Raw genomic sequence first — 26,365 nt, 5'->3', positions numbered from 1 at the left:
CAGTCCTGCTCCACGCGTGCGTATGCTTTTTGTCCAGTCGCGGCGCGTCGCGATTGGCCGTGCGACGTCCCGATCGCGAGCACGACGCGACGAGACGATGAGGATGTTTGCGCTTTCCCGTCTAAACCTTTCGTACCGTTCGCGGTTCGCCTTCTCTTTCAGCTTTCTCCCTTCTATAATCCACGTCCTCCTAAAAATTCAAAATCTAAATACGCACCTGTTTTTATTTCAATTAAATGGAAAAAATGTAATATGACGCGTCAGCTATAAAAAAAACAGGCTTATCAATGGCCCGATTCTTGAAAATTCACTCGCGAGAGAAACGCGCGCGCAACGTCCGTTCTTACGAAAAATCTACGAGTTGATTGGCTAACGATTGGTCGAGCGACAGCCAATCGACTTGCAACTTTTCTGTAAGAGCAGACGTTGCGCACACGTTTCTCCTGCGAATACATTCGACAGTCGAGCCGCCCTGGGGTATAATATTTCCGTTAACTCCGTATTCCGGATTGAAATGCGACGCGATGGCTGATCGATTGACTACGCGCATAAATCCGTAACTGGAAAAGAGCTTCCGTCAAAAATGATTAGTCGAATATCGACGCCGCGAATATTTCTGTAAAATATCTATTATTTTTTCGGCTGATTCTACATTAAATCAATATCAAGTCGGAAATTACAATACGAATTATGTATTCGATATAGAATTGGCCGAAAGATGTAAAAATCTTGTAGAAATATTTGCGATTACTCAATTGACCCATAAAAACAATTAGTAAAATATCAATTATTCATCATTGACCGTTCGTTCATCGACGCATCGATGTATTGATTTGACCCGCAATCGTTTCTAGTTGGGCCAGTAATTCAATTATTAATTCAGTTTTATCAAGGAACGTTTGGCGATTCTTCTGGAACGATTAGGGACGTCGAGAAGAAAAATTATCCAATCTTTTGTCTCGGTTGTTTTTATAACAATGGTCAATCGGAGAACTACTTGAATTTAAAAAGCGATAAAATCGCTGACGTTATTTGCGCTGTGGGTCACATTGGTCGAGGCAAATTTTTAATTTGTCGCTTTAATTACTCGAGAGAGAGAAAGAGAGAGAGTTAGCGATACTGCCATCGTGTGCGTTTGGTTACATCTCGGTTTTTTAACGTCGCGATTACAAAACAGTCATTACGCAATCATAGATTGAAGAGAGAGTGCCGAAGTATAACGCGGCATTTTATTAAATTCAATAATCTTTTATTTAATGACCGCTGTAATAATCAGCGACGGTCAAATTCGTCGAGAAGTTTAATAGGTTTAAGAAAGTCTTGCATTACAACTGTTTAAGATTCGACGAGTCTTACAATTAATTAATCAAATTCAAAGATCTCGATCGAAAAGGGCACATCTCTGTTTACTTTTGGTATTGCTACGTGGTATTATTAATCATTATTATTTGGTATTGCTAATTTGAATCTACAGATAAGAATATAAAAAAGCCAGAATGGTCAGAAAAGGCCTTTCGCGCGCCCACAGAATCGCGTGTTTTTAGTTGGAATTCTTGACGAGGGAGAGTACACGGAGCGTGAAAAAGTCGCTTTGCATTTGCGCGCTAAAATGATTAAAGCAAATGACCGCGCTATGCTTTGATACTCCGCGCAATAAGTAAAGTATCAGCGGTACGCTAGCCAGCTCGTCGACGGATTCTCAGCAGAATATCGTCGGCCAGATAGGCACCAGCTGCGTTCGCGCATATTAAACTCATATGACGTTACGTCGGCAGATCCCGTCGAGATAATCTGACAGCGGATAGCGGAAGCCGAGCAAGATTTATCGCTTAACGATTATTTAAATGGAATATATCGCTTAAATCGTTTTGAAACGCAGACGGCTTCGAATTCTACTCGATTTCTGCCATTGCGCGTTCCGTTAGCAGATTCTCTTAATTTTTGCCGATAAAATTTGTAACGGCACACGCTTCTGTAAAGTGTCTTATTTTGACAAATTTCGCCTTCGTGCAACTTTGCGCGATGCATCTTTGTCGCGGCAAAAATTTAAGGACATAAACGTAATGAGCAGGAAAAGGCTACAATCCACACAATTGTATAATGAAATATATTGACTCGGACGCACGCACGCGTATCGAGATATACGATTTAAATTATATTTCGAAAGAATAAATGTGGTAAAGCATTTTTAAATTACGCAACAACGGAGAATGACAAGAGTTGACGACACTTTGATGGTTTCTCAGCCAAGAACAGAGAGAAGACGTATTAATATTAAATACGTTAAAAGAGGTGTATAGAAATACAGGTATATATCTCGCTCCAAAATGGAAGCGCGAACCATTCGCGACTCGATGCCGCCGAAGCCGGTTTCGGTAGTTTCGGATGCGCGTTTCCGTCGTTTCCGAATGCTCCACCGCACCGGTCTCGCGCGCATCGCGCGTTGCGCGTCGACATAATATACGAATAACGAATTCAGCGAATTCGGTCTGCGTCTTCGCCGTTCGCGTCGGCCGTTGCGTCCGCTCGATGGACGTGCAACGTGGCGCAGCGTCGCAGGAGCGTGAGCGTGAGCGGCGTCTGCTGGCAGAGCGTACAGCGTACGTCCAAACCCCTCCTCCGTCCGAAAAGGGCTCTCCTCGTCGGCGCGCGTCGCCGCCGCCCGCCGCCGGCGAGCGGAGCGGAGCAAGGCGACGGTTTCGGGCTTAGCGGGTTTAGCCGCTCCAGTCCAGTCGCAGAGCGATGGCCGAACGGTGCGTCAGCGAACAGGTATCCGCGGCGAGCGCCGCGAGGAAGGCCCCGTCGTCGGCGGCCGGCAAGCCGCTCTGCTGGCGGCACCGGCTCTTCGGCAAGCAGCTCGCGCGTTGCAATCGCGTTAACGACACGAGGATGTCGATCGACCACGAGGACGGCCGGCCGGCCTGCGAGATCGTCGGCGTGTACTTCAGCTTCGTGAATCCCGGCGCTACCTGCGACGACTTCACCCGCCAGCTGGTCGAGCTCTACACGAGTGTCAACGGTGTCAACGGTGGCAGCGGCACCGGCACCGGCACCGGCACCGGCGGCGCCGGCGGCAATGGCAGCGGCGGCGGCGGCGGCGAGAAGAGGAAGAGACTGGAGGTGGTGCACGTGGTGCTCTGGAGCAACGCGACCGACGTGCTCGACTTCGACGAGAGCTTCCGCGCCCACGTAGCCGATCTACCTTGGCTCGCCGTGCCGAACCGCGATTACGAGAGAAAAGTAAGTGCAGAAAGGACCGTTTTCCGCGCGGCGTGATGCCGCTTTGCATTTTTTTTTCCACGCTTTCTCATTTCACCCCCCTTCTCCCGGTATCCCTTTTTCTTCTGGACCACCCACCTGAGTTTCTCTGCCTTTAAAGATCGCCGATGTTGTGACCGCCACGCACGTGGTGTTTCGCATGTAGTCACATTTCCGTTCCGTCGGAACTTTATCAATTACTATTGTTAATATTTCAAACGCTTCCGACTAGACTACTAACAATGGTGTTTGAGAAGAAAACCTTCAAGTTTTAACTCTAGGCCTGACTCCGTTACCGTTTCGTCTGATGGGAGACCCGAGCAAAAACTTTCAAAGTTTGGCCGTATATAAAAATTCTCTTTCGCTTTAAAGCCTTTATAACTTTTTTCTGTGGTTCGGCATAAAATAAAATTTATGTAATTCGCTTAAGTATTATAGATTTTGGCGTTTCGATTAACATAAGGATAAAAGTATTAAAGTTTGCCTCCGAGATATGAATGTAAAAGTGCTCCGGAGCCTGATTCTTGAATTCATTCGCGAGATAAACGTCTGCGCAAATTCCATTTAATTTTACGAAAAATCTACAAATCGATTGGCTAAAAGCCGTGCGATAGCTAATCGACTTGCAGCTTTTCCGTTTGCACGTACGTTTCTCTTGCGAAGGTCTATAGGTTCAATATATACATACGTGTCTTTTTCAAATTAAGTAAAACGAGCATGTGTCGACGATCTTACGATTAGTCTCACAGTCGGATAGATTTAATTGTCGTGTGTTATCGAAGCGAAAGCGGTTCGAGCAGTCTGCGACAACTGCAATTTTCGTTAATATGCCAACATCGGTTCAGATATTAACGAAAATTGCAACAAAAGTAGTAGTATTTACCGCAAACGAGAACGTGGGCAATAAGTTTTTTCTTCGCTCTTTATATAGCTTTTTGTATCTTTGCTATTTTCACTTGAATCAGATTTGGAACAATCGTATCAATTAGGTTCGAAAGATCCGAAAGGTTGAAATTCGAAAGGCAAATGATTCGACCGTTAGAAAAGACCAAGTATTTGAAGATATATCTTTTTTACAACGAATATTTTTTGAATGTCATTTCTTGCAAGCTCCTCAATCGTCGTGTAACATGTATCTTGAAAAGTATAGAATTTGGATTACCGCTAAAACTAACTGCATAAAAGATAAAAAGTTTCGTTGCTCATTTACATCTTCAATTCGCGAGAAAAGTTCGAGTTCCTTCAAGATTGAATAAAAGACCGTTTTTCTCAGTTCACGGTATTTGCGATCGATATGTACGGCGATCAGAGATAATGAGATAAAAACGCGGATAACGAGTTTCTAATTGCGCCAATCTATCGCGCGAATAAAACGACAGAGAGAGAGAGAGAGAGAGAGATAAAGAGATAGAGAGAAAAAGAAAGAGGGATAGACAGACGACGTTGCCATCGGAAAGTCTCTGTATCGTAAACGTCGCCATAGGCGGTGATTTTGGGAATCGCGCGTGCAACACACGCGTGTGGAATATCATTCCGGCTGGGGGCGACAACGCACAACGACCTCCGTTTTTCATTTCCAGCCACAGGCGTTTTAAACCCTTTCGAACGCACAGTCGCGCTATTTAAGGTCCGAATGTTATTTGCGCGAGCAGGCGGAGGGAGGAAAATCGCGTGCATGCGTGCATGCCGTGCACGCTCCGTCCATTCGAGACGCGAATTATTCGCCCGCGCGCGATCTTTTTCAACGTTTACCGTTCCCGACGATGTGTGCATTATCGTCGATACGATGCGGAGGTACTTACGGGGAAAATACTGCGACACAAAGAAAATTGCGAAAGTGCAGCTTGCGTAAGAATGCATGGGCTCGCGGTTCGCGTGTGAATATGGGCTCGGGGAGGAGGAGCGGTGCTTCAGGTATATAGTACAGCCAAGTGTTTTGTTGTTGCGCGCTGTCCACTGATGCACATTGTATCTCGAACTTCTCTTCGCCCGAGGGCCATTCGAAAAATTAGAGAGCGGTGAATATTTGACGATAGCCGGCGCGCGGAAAGCGTAACTTCACGAACGGAGCGATATATCTTTATGGAAATTAAACGTCGCGGTTTTCTCTCAATGAGGATTTTCTCGAAAACGTTGCTTGCAAAACGAGCAACGCTAATCGGATTTTTGCGCGAGCACGTTCCGAAATATTTCTCGAGGTGAGGTTTATTTAGCTTAGCTTTTTACGTGGACGTTGTTTTTAACCGTGTTATATTAAACATTATATATTAAACGTTTCAGTTTATATTTAACCGTAATGTGCGGAATATATATCACGTCGCATTAAGCGCGGAGATTATTTGAGACGTTTGAACGTTACTAAGAGAAACGCGCTGGAGCACTTTGTATTTTATCCAGCCAGGGTACTTTAGGCTCATTGATGTTTATAATAGAGATGTATACACACGGGATATAATGTATACGTTTAATCTGCCTCAATTGCGAGGAGGCTGTAACGATGAATCGTAATCAACGTCAAGTAGCGTCGCGATTGGTTCTCGCTCATTAATTCCACACTTAAATCACTTTTGAGAGAGTCTCGTCGTAATCGCGAGTGCTTTGCGATAGTTTCGTCGAATAAGAGGAACGGGGCTAATTGAAGATTGTGACTTAAGAAAAATTAAAGAGCGATTTTATTTGGGGTGACTTATCGTGCTCGGTTATGCAAAGTATACGTATATTAAAATAAACGCGACAACGCGATTGAAACTGTTTATTCAAAATTAAATCATGTACAATTATTTATCTCTTATGATGTTCGGAGAAAAATATCGTTTGTACTTTTGTAACGGTACCTACTTTATACATATATAATTATCTAATATCTATATAATTTATATATATTAGATAACTATTTAATTTATTATTTAATTTCAGAATAGATAATTCAAAACTGTTTCCTATTTCATTTACTACACCCTAAATGCTTTGATATGTCAATATTCTATTTTATTTAAGCACTCGGCACGCATTTTTAAGCCTCGATCATTGAGATCGCGGAGAGACACGCGTGACTTATCTCGCGTCGCTTATCAACGTCGTCGACTCCGGTCATTCGCCTTTTTCGCGCCTGTGTATTTTCGGTGCTTCTTAACTTCTTCATCTTTTTCACGGGAGAGAAGACTCTCGGCTGCACGTTTCACGAATGCATTCCTAGGAGATCCGTCGCTTCGACGTTTTAATCAGCGAGGTTGCTCATAGCTCTCTCTCGGACGTTTCTTGTTTTAAATCATCTCGCAAAGAAACCGTGCGTCTTTATCCGCGAGCAACACTAACGAGAAAGTCACTCCGTGAGAAAATAAAAGGGGTTGAATCAACGAGACCTCTATTCCGGACGGATGGTCGACCCATATCTTCCTCAAATAGCGTTCTCGTCCGTTCCACGCGATAATGAAAGGAATCGACGGAGGAACGGAGACGAGCTTGCGCGGTGTACGTTTCTTTTCGTTCGCGCGAGCTCGCGCGTACGAGATTGTTCGTGAAAGATGACGCGCGAGCACCGTTTCGTGTCGGAATGCCCGAAAGTGCGAAACGAGAGCCATGAAATTTCACATCGCGTTTCTCTCTCTCTCCTCTCGCTTTTAATTACATTTTAAATTTTAATCGGAGAAATCGGCTCTCGACTTGAAATAACGTCGTCGTCGGTGATTCATTAATTTGATCTATATTTACGCGGCTGCAATCGGACGTCAAGAGGCGTAATAATCGTGTAAATCGCGGATTCCGCACGGTCCATTTAATTCTGAATGAACTTTGCAAAACTACAGCCCGAAGTTTGAAGACACGAAGCTGTTTAATTCTGTACGCTGGAAAAAGACAAAGGGACGTTTAGCGAAGTCGACCGAATCTTTATTACGCGGTCCATCTATCGGATGATATAATAAAGAGACCCGCAGCCGAAAAACACGGCGGTACGTCTGAGATTTTGCGTAGGCAATCTTTTTATAAACATCTTGTAAACTGGTTTAAAATATTCGAGGTTAGAGTGTATTCGATAGATCTGGATTGTATCTCCAACGTCAATATAACGTAACGTAATCAAAAGACACGGTACAGTGTCTCGCGCCAAGTATACACGCGAAGCGAGACCGCACCGTGAACTCTTTTACGCGACGCGGCGAGTTGCAGGTACTCGTTGTTTAGACGTGGTATGATCAACAAAGCGATCCGCCGAAATGCTAATTCAAACAATTGCGGTTTCTCTTGCGGAGAGATATATTAAATATCAGTGTGTACATTAGACCGTTCGTGCTGATTGTTCGAAATTCGCTAATTCAGTTATCGCGTAGATTGGCTGACAGCTAGTTCTCTCTTTCTCTTTCTCTTCCCCACCTCCCTCTCTCGCGGTTCATTTCCCTGGATCCATCATTCCATTTGAGCGCGTGATAGATTAATTTCCCATCAGATACGAGATTAATCTTCCATTTGCTACTGTACAATTGTTAATTGGTTACCATTAATGGTGTAATTAATATACTCCTTGTGTATTGATCGGAAATTATTATATATATCTTGTTAATGAATATATGCATTAGCAAATGGTGGAAACAAATCGAGAAGCATCATTACGTTGACGTTAATGCGATCAAATTGTTTTCTCGATTTTTCAACTTACAAGGCAATAAGACCGCTATAATGTCAAGAGAATAATTACAAGTCCGGTATTGACTTTGATAAGGACTTCGGTTCTCGCAAATAAAAAAAAACCCATGGAGGCGATAAATGTTATTTTTTACTTACAATTATGTATTGATTATACATATGTACATATATGAGCAGCGTGATAAAAGATAATTAATATGTATTGTTACGTGTAATGACTAACATACGTAACGAATGTAAATTGTTTAAATTAATTAACATTTCACGATGGATATAATATCCCTAAAATCACCATGTTATTCATATCTATTGTCAATTATGTATCTAATCTAAAAAAATGCAAGTTTAATATTATATTAATAAACCGATTGATCATTGTTCAAAAACATAAACCTTAATATAACTATATTAATAATATTATTTTTAAAAAACATGTATTAAAAAGAATCGCCTGATTCTGCAATATCGAATGCGCACGTGTTCGCAGATGAGCGAAATCTTATCGCTGCGCTATACATGTCGCGGTTTCCCTTTACATTTTGTTTCGTTCCCTTTTTTTTCAACCCCGTGCATGCCTATGAATTGTGCATGGTCCGTTAGCCCGTGGTCAAAGGGAAAGTGGCGAATGCACAGGTTGCTCGCACGAAAAGCCGTCCCTGTGTTTGCAGGGGAAAAAACGAATCTCCCGACGAGGAACTATTTGAGCCACGCGATCGTCGGTGTATCAGCCTTTCACGGCGGCGCGACTGCGTTGTCTAGCTCCCTTATAATCGAATACACTTCGTGGATTATTAATAGTCTCGTAACGAATCAATTCAAAGCGGTTTTCTTTCATCCGTCGACAGCGATAGATAATCGGAAAGATTTCGATCCGTATAAATTCCGATTAGCGTGTCCGGACCTGTCCTACGCTGATTAAATCCTCGAGCGAGGGCTGGCAAGAGGAAATCCACCCGGAACGCGACGGGTGGTTGAAGATCCCGCGGTAGATCATTTCAACAAGTACTTAACGCGTCGTCAGTTATGAACGTCACGCGAAATCGCGCTTCCGACGTCGAGTACGCTCGGTCGCTGATCGTTTCGAGCTACTCGATAACAATCGCGCTTATATCGATAACGATCACCGAGGGATATGAATATGAATTCCCTTCCCCCTCTCTTTCGAACATTCCGGATTTATTATCGCTTCAGCAGCGTAGGAAATTTAAGGATCTCATTTGCGGTGCAACAGCGGCGTGCAAAAAAGAAAACCGTGAATCCCATACGCCGTTGCAATGAGCAGCCTACGCGCGACATTCGCTTATCTAATACGGACATTGCATGCTTACGAGCAGCGCCCGTGGATAACCGAGAGGGAGTCCGAAGGGAGAAGCACGCGGCTATCGTCGCGACGGCTGTAGTTGAACGCGCACGGCATGCGGCAGAGGCGTCGGACTATAGAGACCTTGCGGTCTTTGTATAAACGAAAGGGCGGCGAGGGGGAGACGATTGAACGCGTGCGAACCAAAAGTGATCTCTCCGCGTCTCGTCATTCTTTCTCTCATCCCCCTCGAGTTATTTTTTAGGTCGGTTGCTCGCTTCCACTCGGAGTCGCGGCGATTTTGTCGGCAGCGAACGAGAGGGAAAGGCCTGCGACGAGAGAACGCGAGATGGACGGAGAAAAAGGGATGGAGAGGAAGAGAGGGAGAGAAACGGAGATGAAGACACGTAGAGTGCGATGTCGTGATGGCAGAGGGAACGTACACTGGACGTCATAAATGCTCGCTCGACCGTTATTAGACGTATACACGGGGGCCGTAATTTACGGGGGTCGTAAATGCCTTGACCACGTGTGAAGTATTTATATGTAAGACATGTTCCCGCGTGTACACTTTGGAATACACGTGTTCAGATATCTGTGGATTAAGATATGCATCCATATATATAGAAAAGAAGATATATATACAATATAGAACAAGACTATAGAGAATAAGAGCGGGAATGTTTCATGTCGAATAAATTATCAAATTGAACAAAGGATCGATTGATATTAAACTTTTAACAGTTTCGAACGTTTCGAGTGAACTTTCAACCTTCGATCCTCTCGAGCGATTCCGTTTCGTCGTCGAGTACTGGAAACAGGCGGGCGAGTGTTCGTCTAATAAGGGGCGAGCGCGTTTATGACGGTGCCCGGTGTACAAAGCCGAGCGAGGGAAATAACGATAGCAACGTCGTTCACTGAACGGTAGCAACACGACCAAGGGAGGACGCACGCGTTATCGACCGCTCGAGAGACTCGGAGCGAGGGCGAGCGCGAAAGCACCGCCACCACGTGACGCGGGAGCGGGAAATATATGAAGGGACGCGCCTCCGCGCCCTTCTCTCTCTCTTTCTCCCTCTCCTTTCTCCCGCCCGGTAAAAGTATTATACTCGCGATAACGTACAGTGCGATCCATCGTGTTCGCTACCTACACGAGGCCCTTCTCTCTCGCCTTACGCCTCTTCTATATCTCACCCTCTCTGTGTCCCCTCTTCTCCTTTCACCCTTTATGCGCGCCGTAACCCGTAACGGGGCATCCCGCGCGATACGAGAAATCCCGACCGATCCTCCCTCGAGATATCGGGACGAGGGGCTTCGAATGTTCCAGAAGAGGGTCGGCCAACTTAATGCAGTTTCAGGGGTAGATTGGAAGGTTTAGACTCGGTACGGATGCGCGCGCGCGCGCGCGTGGATTCTCCTCTCGCTCGAATTATGACACCCGATCGACGATTATGACGAGAAGCTGCGTCAGCGAGTTTCGTCGACGGAGAAACTGGAAATGTATTCTGAGTCTGAGATATCGTGTTTCGTTCTGAAAAAGACGCGTTTGTATTCTGTTAAATAGTTGAATAACATTAGAGGACTGAGAAAAAAGAAACACGTACATTCTCGCATATAAAGAGATGAAATTATAATATTTAGGGTGTCTCAGGTTTTGCCGAACTCCGATTAATCTAATCAGTTAATTAACTAATCAAATAATACCTATACTGTCTCAACATAGATAGAACGATTTATTTTTTATCGTTTAACAAAACGAAAAAAAAAATGGATTACATAGACAGCGAATAATCAACAGTTGCGACGCACGAATATTTTCTATCCACATATTAAGCAATAAAAAATTGATTATTGTATCCATATTAACAAAATAGTACAGATAATTTAGTCGAAAAATCGCCCACCTCTCTCTCATCAATGCGAAAACTATTCACATATATGTATATCTTATTTTAACTCAAATATATTTTTTTCTGTATATATTTCTTTTATAGAAATATATGTACAAAGAAAGCTGCTGAAAAATTGCCCTCTTCCCTTCCTTCTCTTAAAAAAATAAATGAATTACTAGAATAAATAACGAGTCAATTTTGCGCTTTATAATGAATCTGAAATCGCGATTTGCACTGCAAAATAACTTTTAAAAAAGCGTACAATATATTCCATTACGATGTTGCGAACATTACATTGTAAAATATTACAATGTATATATATATATATATATATATATATATAATAATAAATAAAGATAATGGAAAATCTGTTTGTTATTTATCGAATTGCTGAGAGAAACAAGATCAACGCGTACGTATATTTTCGTCGGTAATTGGCTTCCACGTGCAGCTCTTATTCCATTATTCTTATTATACCTCGAGTAATATTATCTGTACGGTAATATCGCTCGCATCGTTAACAGCAGCTCCGACTGCAGGTGTTCGCGCGCTTATTCCCGCAGAAGGTCTCTGGAGAAATACGCTTTTAGTTCGTCTTGTTTATCGGTGCTATTGAGCGAGACCATTATTTCCTTCCTTCCCGCATCACGTTAATTAAAACCACATATATACATACGATGGTATTACGCGCGAGATTCTCGACAAAATGAAAGGTTTCGTAGTTAAATCTCAGTGTAACTTGCTGTTTATCTTCCTCTAATAATCAAAAAGTCAGTTAAAGTTAATCTGCATTGATAGAAATGAACATATGAGTCGCGCTGAACGTAAAAACTAGGGCTGGTGATTTGCTTCGAAGGTTTCGATATTCGAAACTTCAAAGTTAATTTCGAACCTTCGTGTATTAATTTTTTCCAGACCAGACTGACTCGAAGGTATCGGATAAAGACGGGCGTGCCGACGTTGATTTTACTGGAGGCGTCCAACGGATCGGTTGTGACGAGAGGAGGTGTCGAGCGAACTATCGCCGATCCCACCGGCGCGGAATTCCCTTGGAGACCTCCGCATCCGAAAGCTGCCCTCGAGGATGGACCTCTCCTACCGTGCGGCGCCCGCGACAGCAACGAGCCTATGTTGCACGAGGAGCTCCGCCACTGCTTCAAAGGGGTTTACTTCAGCGCACATTGGGTGAGCAATGATACCCAAGTGAATTAGAAATTAGTAATTAACAAAGAACAAAGTGGGTTTAACTTTGAGAGTCGAACACGGTTAGTTGTGCGTGAGTTAACGTTATGTAACTTATAATTAACTCAACACAAAGTTATAAACCGTATACGTTTTGGCTTTACTTAATTTGAGCCGCGTCTTCAGCGAAACGGTGACAGATAAATTAAATAATCTTACGCTCTTTGTATAAAATATTAGTAAAATTTTGCCAATATTTGTAGTTTGCAAAGTAAACGAACCAGAATTAAAATTAAATTCATGAAGTTTAGTATTTTTTCTTAGAATTTTTTTTATTTATAAGTTCCATTATTTTCTTGTAAAAATGATACCGTCTTTGTCCAGCTCTTTCTTCGATTCTATATATTTATAAAAGGATATAGAATCTTTTCTAGAATTTATTTTCTTATTCAATCTGAGTTATATATTTAGGTATTTTGCAAATATTTATGTTACGCATTCAAATCTAATTAATCATCTTATTAATACATTGCGTTCTTTTAATTTAGTGTCCGCCTTGTAAAGCATTCACCCCGCAACTCGTGGATACGTATCAACGAATCCGGGAGAGAGGTCACGATTTTGAAGTAATTTTCGTGAGCTCGGACAGGTAGGTTTTCAAAATACTCTTGTCTTTAAGTCGCATTTCATTTCGAGATATTTGTTTCTCTCATTTGACGGATAATTTTTCCGTCTAATTATTGTTTTATCTGTTATCCTCTTATTTTCTTTGCGTACCTTTTGTAAAACATTTCAATGGCGTGTTTTTATTCTAGGAGCGAGGACTCTTACAATGCGTATACCGAAACAATGCCTTGGTTGAGGATACCTTTTAATCAAGAAGAAAGACGTCGAAAATTGGCAAGAGCTTTCGACGTACAGGCAATACCTACTTTAGTCATTCTGGATCCTCGCGACAATATAATCACTCTAGATGGACGCGCTGAATTGATCGAAGATCCAGAGGGACTGGTAATTTGAATAATAAAAGTTTCTCAAGTATAATTATGTCGCAAATAAAATACCAGAAAAATAAAGGCGCTATTATTAAAGATGATCAAAAATCTATAAAATATCTATCAAATATCCTCTTTTGAAATTTTTACTATTACACAACTAATTGTTAATATTCTATTTACTAATAGTTATATTTGTTTAATTTTCAGAATTTTCCCTGGAGCTTTAGACTGGTGAATATCCTAACAGAAAAGTATGCTACGTCATTACACGATGCTCCAGCCATTATCTTGTTTGTCGGTAAGACGATATAAATAAAATGTATATGTATAGAAATTAACAGAATAAAATATGCCGAAAACTAAACTGTTAATAATCTATGTTTTACAGAGGGAGACGATTGTGAAATTCAATTTGGAGAAAGTGTACTATTGCCAGCTGCACAAATATATAGAAGGGATCAACCTGATTATGATCCAAATTACGATGATCCTGATGATGATTCTTTGCAGTTTTACATAGCTTTAGACGTGAGTATATATACATGTACATGTGACATAAAATTAAATAGGTATTATAATTAATATAACTAATTAGTATGATTTTTGTGTAATTTTTGATATTTTTTAAGAATAAGAATCCATAGTTTTATGACTATAAGATGTAAATATTTCGTGTAAAACTGCAAATATTTCTTAAATATGAAATGTTTCTAAACTAATGACATTTAATGATTTTTTTGACACAGTGTGAAACATCGGACATTCTTCGCGAATTCATTGGTTTGGATGATGCAGTACCTCTTTTAACCGCTATCGATATTCCGCGAGGGATATATGTTGTAATGGAGTACGGTGCTGAGATTACCGTGGACTCTGTGCAACAGTTCGTCGATGGATTTCTCAATAACAAACTGCCGATAAATAAAATAGCGGCAGTGCATAAAACATCAAAAACCACCGAACGTATGCCGGCCTAAAAAAAATCACACAAAAAGTTAATTAAATACAAAATTTGTACTCGCGTCAAATTTTATAACGGTTGTTCAGACAGAGAAGTCCCTCTTTTTCTTTTCCTCTCCCGTCTCTGTGATATCGTCGTTCTTTATATAGAGATATTCGCGTGTAAGTTGTACTCGTTCTTACGTAATTCATCGCGAATGTAACCAAAAAATCTGTATTATACCACAGTCAAAACTAAATCGATCGAATTGTATTTTTAAATGTACGTACGTACGTACGTACGTAAGACGCACACGAATACGTTGATATATTATAAATTACTAAATAAATACCAGGTAAGCGCACTGGAGGTTCTTGCGTTTATAAAATAGCCTATTCATTGTTACGTAGCTTATATACGAGCTACATTGTACTTAGATTGCCGGTATTTAAATATTTGACACAATATTTGTATAAATATACATTTGTCGTATAAATTTTCTTAGGTATGTAAGCTTTGATGAGAGCAATCATATCAATTGTCCAATATAGCAAAAGACTTTATTCGTATCTGCGTTTTTTTTTGTTTCTCCATCAAGTTCTTTTTTATAAAAGTATTTGTTACGTCTCTTAAATTACTAATACAAGCATTATTGGAATCTTTCACTTATCACTTACCGTTGTATCCTACATTTTTTTATACAACACACATTACACTCACACGACGTTAATGATTCACGTATCTCAGTCCTAATTTATATATTAAATATTTTACAATTATAAAGCTACTACCGTCGCTGGTTAAAAATTGTACAATGAACTTGCGTTTAAAAAAAAAGGCACGTCACGAGCTATAAAGTGTATCGAGTTGTTTTAATAGTCGTGTTAGTTAAAAATTTGATTAAAGTAATTGTCATATTGTCCACCTCTGATAATTATACATGACGATTATCACGCAAGGAGTGCTGCCAAAGCATCAAGAAACTTTGGTCTTTCTTCGATTTTCAGTCTTATTACTGTAAAAAGGAAAAATGTTAAATACAATAAATTCCATCTGATTCACGTCAACCAGCTCACAAAATTTTATTTCATACTTACTTGTACCGTCAAAATAATCTGCCTCAATGTAACAATTTTTATTCTTTGCGGCTTGCTCGAATGCTTTCCCGAATAAACTGTAACCACAAAATTCATGGTTAAATAATATAAATCATATTTTATTTATGTCTATAAAATATTACCTCCTGGGTTGATCCTCGCAAACTGGCGGTACGCCGACAAGAAGACACGATCCTTCCTCCGCATCGAACACCGCGGAGGCCACAAGAGGCCACTCAGAAGCGCGTCTGTTTCTCGAAGAATTTACATACGCTTTGAGGGCAAATTGAGCCAGCATGATTAGAGGATGAGGATGCGCAAATAAATAATTATCTATATTTCCATCCGGCACACCGAGATATAAAAAGGAACCGAAATTCTTTACTTGTTTAGCTTCCAACACACTCCGAGCAGTTTTAAAGATATTGCGAAGCATAAGCTTTGCCTTTTCAACGCCACTTTCTAAAACATCCTTTTTTGTACGCGACAAACAGTCCAGCGCGTCTAAGAAACAACGTTGTGGTTGTCTGTCCTTCGTCTGTAAAAGTACGGGTCAGGTATACGTTGGACAAAGTATTAACATATTTAAAAGTATTAACTATATTTAACGACCGCTTACCGTCGAGTCCAGTAAAGCCAACATAGCATATACCATATCTGACGCACAATATTTAAAACGATAACCATATTGGAGAGTAAAACTAGTGCCGATGACGCTACCGACATTATATTTGCCAGCTAATTTTTCAACCATCTGTCTAAATTCTTGTCTATAAGTAAGATCCATTGCACGAAACAATTGTCTGGATTGCACCAGAGGTAAACCCATTTCGGCTAAAACTTCCTTCAAACGTTGCTCTCCTCTAATGGACCATAGACGCAACGATATCGCAGTTGACATTGAATACTTCAAACTGGCTTCAACGGTCCAGTGACGATACAATGCTAATTGGAGACTGTTCGTTATCGATAAGGAATTAACATAGCCTATGCCAAATTTAAGTATCGAATCAGAAAAAAATTATACGTGTGAAAGGATACTCTTTATCGTACGTAACTTTAACGATACTCCGTTGCTGTTGTTGCTCGTCGATATCAACACCTTGTCTATGCGTTAATCTTGAAACATGTGCCTGAAGAGAACCTTCCTCAAGAACGGATATTCGTGACTCCACTTTGCTAAGAATAGATTGTTCCGTGGAGCCAACTATGGCCCACCATGCCATATCCAGATTATCCTTCGACATATTCCAAGCCATCTCGAACACTACTATCGCGCTCTGCGATAAAACGTAACATATACGGTGAACTTGTAAAACAGAATTTCTTTATTATCAAAATCGTAAATTATAACGCATACCGATTTGCCATAGTAACTGTATTGTAAATAATTGAAAAGAATCGTTGCCCTGTTTTCAACCCATTTTCTTCGTTCGCTTCTCCTCACCGTGTCTTCTTCGTTCAATCTTCGCCGTTTACTTTGCCTGCCTTCGTTTTCATCGTCCGATTCTTCATTCGCGTCCTCTTCGTCCGACTGTACGCGATTGAACAGATTTATAGAAGATACAGAATAAGAATTGAACAAAACGAAACAATCCGTTACTCACACTGTCATCTCGGAATATATCATTATATTCTGGGATCTCGTTGTCTTCGTCAGGTTTGCCAAGAATACGTATTTGACTTTCCGAGTATATATTGCATAAATCATAAGGCCTATGACTGTCGAGGATAAAAAATACTACGGATTCGTCCGGTCGGAGTAAGTCTACCAAATCTAAAGTACCACCGCAGTTTATCATAACAACATTCTTTATCTGGAAGGAGAACATTTTTTTTAAATCAATTATTTTTGTCAGCGAGACATACGATTCAACGCGAACGTATCTCGAAGACCCTCGTGTCCCTACCTCTTCACAGTTTTCGTCGAAGGCACTTATCATATCCCGAATACCTCGGACAGGTACAAGAGTATATATCGTATGATCATTTTTGAAAAGCTGTTGCACTATCCTACAGGCACAGATCGCATCAACGTCGAAATTCACCAGAAGTAAACACCTCTAAAATAGAAAGGATTAGATATTTCTATGAAATAGAAAATTGTTCGGTCGAATAATACTCGAGCTATAATTTTTAATCTTAAAAATACGAATATAAAAATATAAATTTAACAAAAAATTATTTGTTGCGGCACACATAACGAACGTATATGTTATTTGTGTCACGTTTATTATCAGTAAAGATACGCACTCGATGCAATTTTCCTACTGCTTAAAAGAAAGACAGAATTATAATATATATAAATATAATAAAGAATTATTTAAGAATTGTGTAAGAAAAACAGATACGTTTGTTACGTTAATTATTAACAAACAAGAGAATCACACGTAGTTTTTTTACTTATCCAAAAGAAAGATAGAACTACCCAACTATGAATAAGAATATAAATTTAACGATTAGAATTATTGCTGTAAAGCAGCAAATATATATGTTGTGTTCGTGCTCATTATATTAATAAATTAGATTTTATCGATATATCGAACATGTTTATTATCAATAAGAAACAAAGGAATCACGCGCGATACGATTCTCTATCTAAAAGAAAGATGGTTATAATTACGAATGCAAATGTGGATTTAACGAAATACTTGTTGCGAAGTATATAACAAACAGATACACGATTTACGTTATATTTATCATTAACAGAAGAGTCACGCGTACGATACAGTTTTCTATTTTATCCAAGAGAAAAATAGAACTATATACAACTATATATGAATTAGAATAGTCGAATTTAAAGAAGAGTTATTTCTTATAAAGCGTACAAAAAATATACGCGTTGTTCGTGTCTATCGTAAATAAAACTTTATCAACAATAGACATTTATTATTAATAAATAAAAAACAAAGAAAGATCAATGACGGTTAGAGTTAGAAAGAGAGACTCGCACGCGTTCAACGTTGTAAACTCCGATCGGCCAAAATAGAGAGAGAGAGAGAATCGTGTAACTGCGTGATTTACGTAGAAAGAAAGGACGAGAAAGACCCGGAAGAGCTGGCGCGCGGAGAGAGCACGAGAAACGGTGGATCGTGGATCGCGCGGCGCGTAACCTATACGACGGACGCGGAATACGGAGACGGTGGCCGCGAGGCGAGGCGGTACGGGACGTCGACTCACGCTTCTCTGTATCGCGTCGTAGAAATCCTTCTCCAGGTTCGTCACGAACATGTTGCGACCGTCTTACGGCAGGCGAAACATCGCAGGTTTCGCGACGGGCGACGGGCGACGGTCTCGCGGGCGATTTAGCGCGAAAAATCCAAACCGTCGTCGGGATCGGCACACGGCGTACCGCGTACCGTTGCGCCGTTGCGCGCGACGATCGCGCGACCGCCGTCGACGCCGGCGAGAGGAGGTTACTTCCGACGCCGCCATGACTCCCAAGTTTCGGCGATTCGATCCGGTCCGTGAACGGCCGTCTGGATCCCCAGGTGCGACCAGCGACGATAAGTCCGGCTGATTTTGCTAACGACAGCGGCGCGATGTCCGATGGTTTTTTTTCCACAACGATTCTTGTAAACAGTGCCCCAGTGCCGCGCGCTGTCAATATCGATACTCGACGGATCGAGATCAGTCGAATCGAGCCTGGGACCGGCGACCGGCGGCACCCGGCGGGCGGCGCGTATCGTTCGGGCTGTTCGCTGTTCGGTTCGGAGCAATCTTCGAGTTTGTTCCTCGGCGCCTTGCACCGCGCTGTACTTTCTGCACTTGAAATTACTACAAAAAAAGTTGTAATTGGTCGGATTTTCGGGTTCAGCCATGACGTTTTACAACAATTTACACGTTTCATTGTTTTACATGTGACAGCCGGCGGCCGGCGGGGGTGCGTGACACCCGGCGCAGGCGTGTCGATACCCTAATATTTACAACTGTTCAAGTTGCAATTGTAAAAGTTGTGGGAAGATGCCAGGCTGTTGTTGCGTTCCGAAATGCAAAAAGACCACGATGAATGGTTTTCATTTATTCAGGTAAGACGAATGCAATTTGTAATAAATCGAGTTTTAATTAGAAATTGTAAATATTTCAGATTTCCGTTGAATCGTCCAGATATTTTGAAACTGTGGGTCAACGCCATCGAAAGAGAGAATTTTAAACCAACGAAACATCGCGGAATCTGCAGCGCTCACTTCTTAACTACAGATTTTATGGACAGACCAGGCCGCAGCGGCGTGCGGTTAAAAAATCTTGCTGCGCCTTCGGTATTTTTTAAGGATTCTCCTCCCGTTTCTGCTGCTGTCGTTACTTCTAACATTGAGTCTGGCAGTATTCGTTCAATCAAGTCTGAAACTACTTCTGCGACCGAGTTTGGCGTTACTCCTGTTCCTACATCTGCGGCGACCGCGCCTGCGGTTGCGTGGAAAAGTATACCGAAACCGAAAGAAAATGACTCGACATTTTGCGCTTCCATTCCATCGCCGAGTACAAAACCTGCCGGCACAAGTGCCGCTGCTGCCGATACCATCGAGATGACCGCGCGAAAGCCAAGAAAAATCATGGACAGTTCGCTTATACGTTTGAGGAAACGGGAAGAGACCCTACGGCGGAATAAGCAAATGTTGAGGATGATTAAAACCATGAGGCAGAAGACAAAGAGAAAAGAAGACAAAATACGTTTTTTTGAGAACTTGTTGAAATATGTACGGTACGATAACAAATCATAAATATGTGTGTCCTATAAAGCAGTACATATTTGACCTCGCGTATATATACAGCTGTTTCGCCGTAGCGTGGCTATACGCGTATGCTGATTTTTTATGCATAGCCGAACTCGGAAATCTAGCGGCAGTATAGAAATCTGTTGCTTCTCGTCTTTCCTCCTTTTCTCTCCGACGCGTCCAGTCACGTGCTCGTTTCATTTCGAGCGCGGAGAAAATACGAGATAACAGGTCTGTCCTTTTTAGCTAAACTTCTCGTTTTCTTTTCGACGTTGAGGAGAAAAACGGAAAAGATGAACCGTGCGAGAAGTTTGGCTAAAAAGAACAAGCCTAACGTTCGTTCTCTATAACCGAGCTGTTCGTATTTCTCTCTTTTTCTCTCCAGCGTCTAATCGTACGTACCTATTCTATTTTAAGTTCGAGAAGTAGAACGTAGAGTGCGGCGACAAATGATTGGACTTGTATTGTATATTTACAAAGAACAAACCTCGGAACGACCCATTCTCTCGGACGTTTGTAAACGTCCGCTGCGGCGCGGATTTTACAATTCGCGTCACATCGTCGTATCGAGCCAGCGGTACGTTTTATCCTCGGAGTCAATGCGACATATATACTTCCGACACGCGATACCTTGAATCGCCGTGGACCGTGGAGTGGACCCCCATCGAGAGATTCTAGAGAACGCGCGCGAGAGAGAGAGAGAGCCGTCAAGTCAGAAATATTGCGATCCTCGTTCACGCGACAATACTCCTTATTACTCCTATCTTCTCATCCTCGCGCCTCGCGCCGATCGTTATACGATTTCGCGCACGTGTGTGTGGAATCTGTCCCTACGGTGTAGGGCCTGCATTCGGGACTGCATGTCTACGAACGTTGCTGATTTCGCGCCGGTGTCACTAGTCACTAGTCACTAGCGGTCGAGGGTCGAGGGGCTGCACGTGAAATTACGTTAATTGGATCGATTAAACCGCGAGCCACACGCGCGATGGAATTGTTCAGGGGCCTGTGGAGGAAGTCCTCTGTCGTGTACAAAAGCGGGGTGCAGTGTATATCCTTGAGACACAAGTACGCGTTTAAATGTTTCTGGTAACCTCAAAGTGCACCGCGCGAGGAATGTACGTTACGACTCGGCAAACGTCGAGCAACGGTAAACTTTACGCGCAAGTTACAATTTCTTACTCGACAAACGATAACGCGCGTGTTTTTGTATCGCATTTACATCGTTGAGTACGAAATTGTAACTCGCACGTAAGTTTACCGTTGCTCGACGTTTGCTGGGAATAAAGATTTTTTTATTCGACCCAACTGGCTGTCTTTATTGATTACAATTGTCACGATATTTCGACTATATAGGATTTGGTTCTTATCGATCGATGTAACTTTTGACGCTGGCATATATATATATATATATATATATATAGCATCTTTTCTGAAATCACTGAAGAATTTATCGCACAAACATCATCCTAGCCAGGGTTCAAACCTGGACTTTCCGACGTAAAGTACATCGCGCCGTAATTGGATAGCGAACAGATTCGGTGCACCGCGCGCGTTACGCGGGAGAAGCGCGACATTGAGATAACGCGTAATCGTCGGTTTACCGACAACAACATACTTGCAGCGGCAAGACAACGTCGAACGTGGCCGAGGTGGCGGTGTTTTCGCGAGACGGCGACTCCGGATTGACCATCACCGACGCCGGGGACACAAAGCCGAAGGACGACGTGATCTTCAACGCTCTCGGAGCGACCGACGAGCTGTCGTCTTACATAGGACTGGCGAGAGAGTTCGCCTGCGACGGGAAGGTCGAGCATCCGTACGTCGACAAGCTCAAGAGGGTGCAAATGATCTTGGTCGACCTGAGCCACGCCATATCGAAGTCCGTGCCTGGGAAGACCAGGTCCTTCGAAAGCAAACACACCAAAGATCTGGAAGAGTGGATTCTCGAATACTCGAATCAGCTTCCTCCGCCCGAGGATTATATCATTCCGGTAATTGTCTAGATATCGCGATACTTCTGGGTACGCGTGTATACGTGTATCCTTGCTTCCGTTAACGCTAATCCTGTCTGACGTTTTCGTTTTGATACTAGGGCGGCGGAAAAGCTTGCGCTTCCCTGCACGTCGCGCGAACGGTATGCAGACGCGCCGAGAGGAGCATCACGACGTTGGTGCGAGACGGCGCTCTAGACAAAGAGGCGCAAATGTATTTAAATAGATTATCAGACTTCCTTCTAACGGTATCGCGTATCGCGGCCAAATGCGATCAACGTACGGAAAATATTTATATTCCGCGAGCGGAAGTGACGGAGGAGAAGTGAACGGACCGATTTACAAATTTTTGTAGAGCGTTGAATTTTCGCGCACCGACGTAAATATATAAATAATTATACAAACGCGCGATACACGTACGCGCAGCGCGGCAGTTACAAATATAAATATGGAGTACCCAAGCGTTCCAATACGGTTGCCGTTATTCGTCGTCAAATGTTTCTCCGCGTACTCGACGTTCGTCAAGCAGACGCGTACACCTTTGTGAAACCAGTTGCAGTTTTTAAACGAAATAAAATTAGTTTGATGGAAAGAGTGCGCAATTTTTAATAATTACAATCTTAATGAGAAGCGTGTATCGCGGTTCTCGTTAGGACCGATAAAGATAACCGTCGTACGACGCGCGTGTAGATAATTGAACGAAACTTGTAAATAAAAATGCTACGCGCTTCATCGGCAACGACGAAGATGCGGAAGATGCGACAGAGTTGTTGACGCGTACTCTTAAAATATAAATTAGAATTAACAAACGCGAATCTCTCCGGGGAACAACGCGTTCCGGCGATACAACGGCTCCATTCGCGATTTACGTTAAGAGTTCTTCTCCTTCGGCAACCTCGTTCAAGTTAACCACGTCCATTAAAGCGGCGCCCTTCGTTTCCGATCGTATCGCGTCATCGATTTCCCTGTATCGGCCTGGATCGATCAAGCAGATTATCGTCAACGATCCACCCTCCCATTCCTCCGTTTCCACCTTAGACGCGAGTTTAACGACTTTGTCCTTCAATTTTCTGGCCTCTTTCTCCGGAATGACGATCCTAAGCCTCATTTGGACGCGTTCCAAGGGCATCACCTCTTTCAGCCGCGAGATAACGTCCAACGCTTGCTGCTTGGCATTTCGATTAGGTTTGACGGAAAAATGTATCTCCTCCTTCATGGCGTTCTCGATCATCGTAACCGGATACGGGTGCTTGGTCTCTGGATTTATACACTTGCCGGCGACAGTCGTGGCGATGTCTTTGAACATGGACTCCAATGCCAGATGCCTCTCTTTGTCGGAAACTTGAAGCTCGCCTTTAGCGAGGATCTGCTTGCAGATTTCAGTCTGATCTTCGGTTTCGAAAGCTTTCGCGAGATCTTCCTTTTTCGCCACCTGACCCTTCGACACGTTGGTGAATATTGCGTGCGTCTGCAGCACTTCGTCGATGTCCTTCTCCCTGAAATACGTTTCCAAAAGAAATGAACGATACGTATTTAACTCTGGGTTATACAGGTGATAAAAAGAATGTTCTGAATAATAATAAACTAAAAATAAACATTCAAGTATTTAAAAAATTAACGTATCGGTTCCAACGGATGAAAGAACGGGGTGTGAAACGAGGCGTATCTCACGCGCGTCGAGGAGATTCGACACAGCGGTACATTTGACGTGCTCGACGTAAATATAGGAAACCGTAAATTTCTTAGGTTAAACGGGCACATCTCGGTACGGGAGAACTTACTGCTCGTTTCTCCAAGACAACACTTTATTCTTGTAGCACGCGATCTCGTATCGCTTGCCAGCCTTCTTCATACGAACAACGGCTACGTTCGTCAGCCTTATTTGATTCGTCGGCGTAAATATCTTCGACATTTTCGCAGCGAACTCGAACCTCGAACTCGTTTGACCGATACGCTTTTCGACGAACCGGACGAACGCGAATGCGTAGAGTGCGACTCGCACCGTGCGAAGTACGCGCGATACGCGATCGATAACGGTGCTTTTTTAAATTCTAAATTCTATTCACACCTTGCACATATTATTTTGCAACGATCGAGCTACGACGCAAATATACACGCGTTCGATACGCGTCGTATCACGCCGAATCACGCGTGCGACGTGCGACGTGTACAAACTAGGCGACATGGCCGAAATGTATAAAAAAATAATAACTATATAATTAACGTGTTGAATCAACATCCGATTAATATTTCGTGTATGTCGTATTCATATGAATATTGTTTTAAACGTGAAAACTAAAACAAAGAATTATTTAAAAATAAAACGATTTATTCATATGTAAATTTACAATGTAATTTATTTTAAGATATATAATAAGAATAAAAGAACACTTGGTAATTAAAATAACTGCGAGCTTATAACGTATAAAGACTCAAAAAGCACCTAAATTATAAGCAAGCCGTTGGTCCAAAGGGTGCGAAAGCTATCTAAACAATATTATTAGAGAGATTCGGGAAGAAGCTCGAAAATTTGTTCGGCACCTATTGAATTCAGTTGGTCGTGAATAAAGTAGGTTGACATTCCCGTACCTACTACGCTTGAACTTTTCATATACAGCATTCTTGATAAGCTTTTATATCGTATTGTAGCTTATGTCATATTGGTCCAAAGGGTTAAAGTGCCCCTTTTTTCTTTCATAATGTTCTTGGGCACAGCTTGAATTCAGTTGGTCACAGACGGCATACGCAATATTTATGATAAATATTCATAAATATTTTATACATATTTTATATAGTTATATATAGTTGGTATAGTTATTATTAGTTATTATTAGTTATATAGTTAGTTAAGTTAGTATATTTATATAGTTTCGTGACTAAAAAAAACGGTATATAATTTTATGTCAAAAAGAAATATTGTACGTAATTTTATTGTATATAGGTATTAATTTTCAACTTTGCAATGTAACTCTTTTATAATGTTGTGCGTATTGTAAAATAAATCGTACATAAAAAAAAAAAAAATCTAAATAAAAGAGGACCGCCGATCGAGATCGGCGGGGGTGATGGAGGGCCTCCATAGGTTGACCGGTTTCTATCGGCTAAATTTTAGTTAAAATTTATAAGCATGGACGTGCACCAAAATGATGTTTTATCCGCGGCAGTGTCGGAAAATGAATCAATGGATGTTCTGGCGGTAGCGTAAAGGGGCTTTCGATGGTTCCACGAAAAAAGGCTGGGACGCCGCGCAGGGATGGCCTCTCTCACACCTCTCGTCAGGCTTCTGGGCTTCTCTCTGCCCACGTTTCGAGTGGAATCCGTCCACTGGCGCCTCTATGCGCAGAAAACATGGATATATTGAACTACGTAGCTATATATCTGCAAATATTTCCAATGGGTAACGTGCTACGCATCACATAGTCAAGTTGGGTGTTTACGCATAAAATATAGTAATATAATTTACATCTGCAGGTATACGATGTGACGTATGAATTATATTTAACGTGTCGTGTAAACAGTGAGTCTCTATGAATCATCGAACATTTATATTTCATCAAAAATATTTTTTATTTGCAGTTACTATTATTTAGTTTGGACACAATTTTTAAGTCGCTAGGAAAAATTAACAATAGTTTTGAAGATCCGGATCTTATACTTGTGAAAAAACTAAACATTGCATATTATTGCAACCGTGGAACTAACCGAGTAATATTGCTTTTTGTTGTTTACCATATAAATAATAATGTTACTATATTAGCATATCTTTCATACACCGTCACTACGTTTACTTTTGTAGTAACTTTTACGATACGTCCTTCGCGTAAGCGGGATATTTTTGTAGTAACTCGCGATAATACAGTTGAAAAAAATCAAATTTAATTAATCAATTATTCACGTTGTAACAATTTACATCGATCGTATTGTCCGCGTGAAAAAGGTTCGCGTGAAAAATATCATCCGTGTAAATGTAAAATCATTAAATTTAGGCGCAACCCTGAATTTGAAAACACATATATGTTTCAAAACTTCGAAACCAAAATTTGTATTCGTTATCGACGGTCGTTAAATAGTAGAAATTACGCGAGCAACAATTATAATTACTTATCGGTGAATCGAGAGAAAACAAATTGAGGGAAGGGAGGGACGGAACGTCAGAGCGCGCGTGAGTCCCGCGAGATCGCATTGCGTGCGCCGGAAAACTCGAAACTCGGAAACGTGACGTCACATCGGGCAGCGCGCGATAAAAGCGGTTTCGCGGGCGACGGCGGCCGGCGGCGAGGGACGCGCCAGGAGGGAAAGAGGGAGATCTCGGCCTCGGCGGCTCGGCGCGAGCGCGCGCGGTGCGCTACCG

At 41.9% G+C, this 26,365-nt stretch overlaps 4 protein-coding genes across 6 annotated transcripts; 2 read left to right on the top strand and 2 right to left on the bottom strand.

Annotated features, from left to right (window-relative positions):
* The first annotated feature begins 2,487 nt into the window (after positions 1-2,487).
* LOC143900524 (nucleoredoxin) lies at positions 2,488-15,278 on the top strand. Its single transcript, XM_077411968.1, has 7 exons — positions 2,488-3,240; positions 12,007-12,276; positions 12,822-12,922; positions 13,089-13,284; positions 13,479-13,569; positions 13,660-13,799; positions 14,018-15,278. The coding sequence occupies exons 1-7, from the start codon at positions 2,743-2,745 to the stop codon at positions 14,246-14,248; spliced, it is 1,527 nt and encodes a 508-aa protein (XP_077268094.1). The 5' UTR covers positions 2,488-2,742; the 3' UTR covers positions 14,249-15,278.
* Cdc45 (cell division cycle protein 45) lies at positions 14,746-20,540 on the bottom strand. Of its 3 annotated transcripts, none has more exons than XM_077411965.1 (9): positions 20,511-20,540; positions 17,219-17,371; positions 16,916-17,125; positions 16,669-16,842; positions 16,350-16,588; positions 15,928-16,264; positions 15,452-15,846; positions 15,309-15,385; positions 14,746-15,226 (listed from the first exon to the last, which is right to left on the bottom strand). In XM_077411965.1, exons 1-9 carry the CDS (start codon positions 20,523-20,525, stop codon positions 15,162-15,164), a joined length of 1,665 nt encoding a protein of 554 aa, XP_077268091.1. In that variant the 5' UTR covers positions 20,526-20,540; the 3' UTR covers positions 14,746-15,161. The 3 variants fall into 3 exon arrangements, with proteins under 3 accessions (XP_077268091.1, XP_077268090.1, XP_077268092.1); XM_077411964.1 differs by lacking the exon at positions 20,511-20,540 and adding an exon at positions 18,489-19,026; XM_077411966.1 differs by lacking the exon at positions 20,511-20,540 and adding an exon at positions 18,668-19,024.
* Positions 19,138-22,427, top strand: LOC143900525 (uncharacterized). The gene is made up of 4 exons (XM_077411969.1): positions 19,138-19,336; positions 19,396-20,010; positions 21,645-22,014; positions 22,116-22,427. Exons 1-4 carry the CDS (start codon positions 19,272-19,274, stop codon positions 22,341-22,343), a joined length of 1,278 nt encoding a protein of 425 aa, XP_077268095.1. The 5' UTR covers positions 19,138-19,271; the 3' UTR covers positions 22,344-22,427.
* Positions 22,428-22,595: 168 nt separating this feature from the next.
* Positions 22,596-24,182, bottom strand: Sbds (SBDS ribosome maturation factor). The gene is made up of 2 exons (XM_077411972.1): positions 23,796-24,182; positions 22,596-23,510 (listed from the first exon to the last, which is right to left on the bottom strand). Exons 1-2 carry the CDS (start codon positions 23,924-23,926, stop codon positions 22,880-22,882), a joined length of 762 nt encoding a protein of 253 aa, XP_077268098.1. The 5' UTR covers positions 23,927-24,182; the 3' UTR covers positions 22,596-22,879.
* Positions 24,183-26,365: the final 2,183 nt, after the last annotated feature.

The sequence above is a fragment of the Temnothorax americanus genome, unplaced genomic scaffold (genome assembly GCF_048541705.1).
Source record: "Temnothorax americanus isolate GAGA-0224 unplaced genomic scaffold, ASM4854170v1 Scaffold3, whole genome shotgun sequence".
Taxonomy (NCBI): Eukaryota; Metazoa; Arthropoda; class Insecta; order Hymenoptera; family Formicidae; genus Temnothorax; species Temnothorax americanus.
The sequence above is the reverse complement of the archived record's forward strand: the minus strand, read 5'-3'. Positions and strand labels throughout refer to the sequence as shown.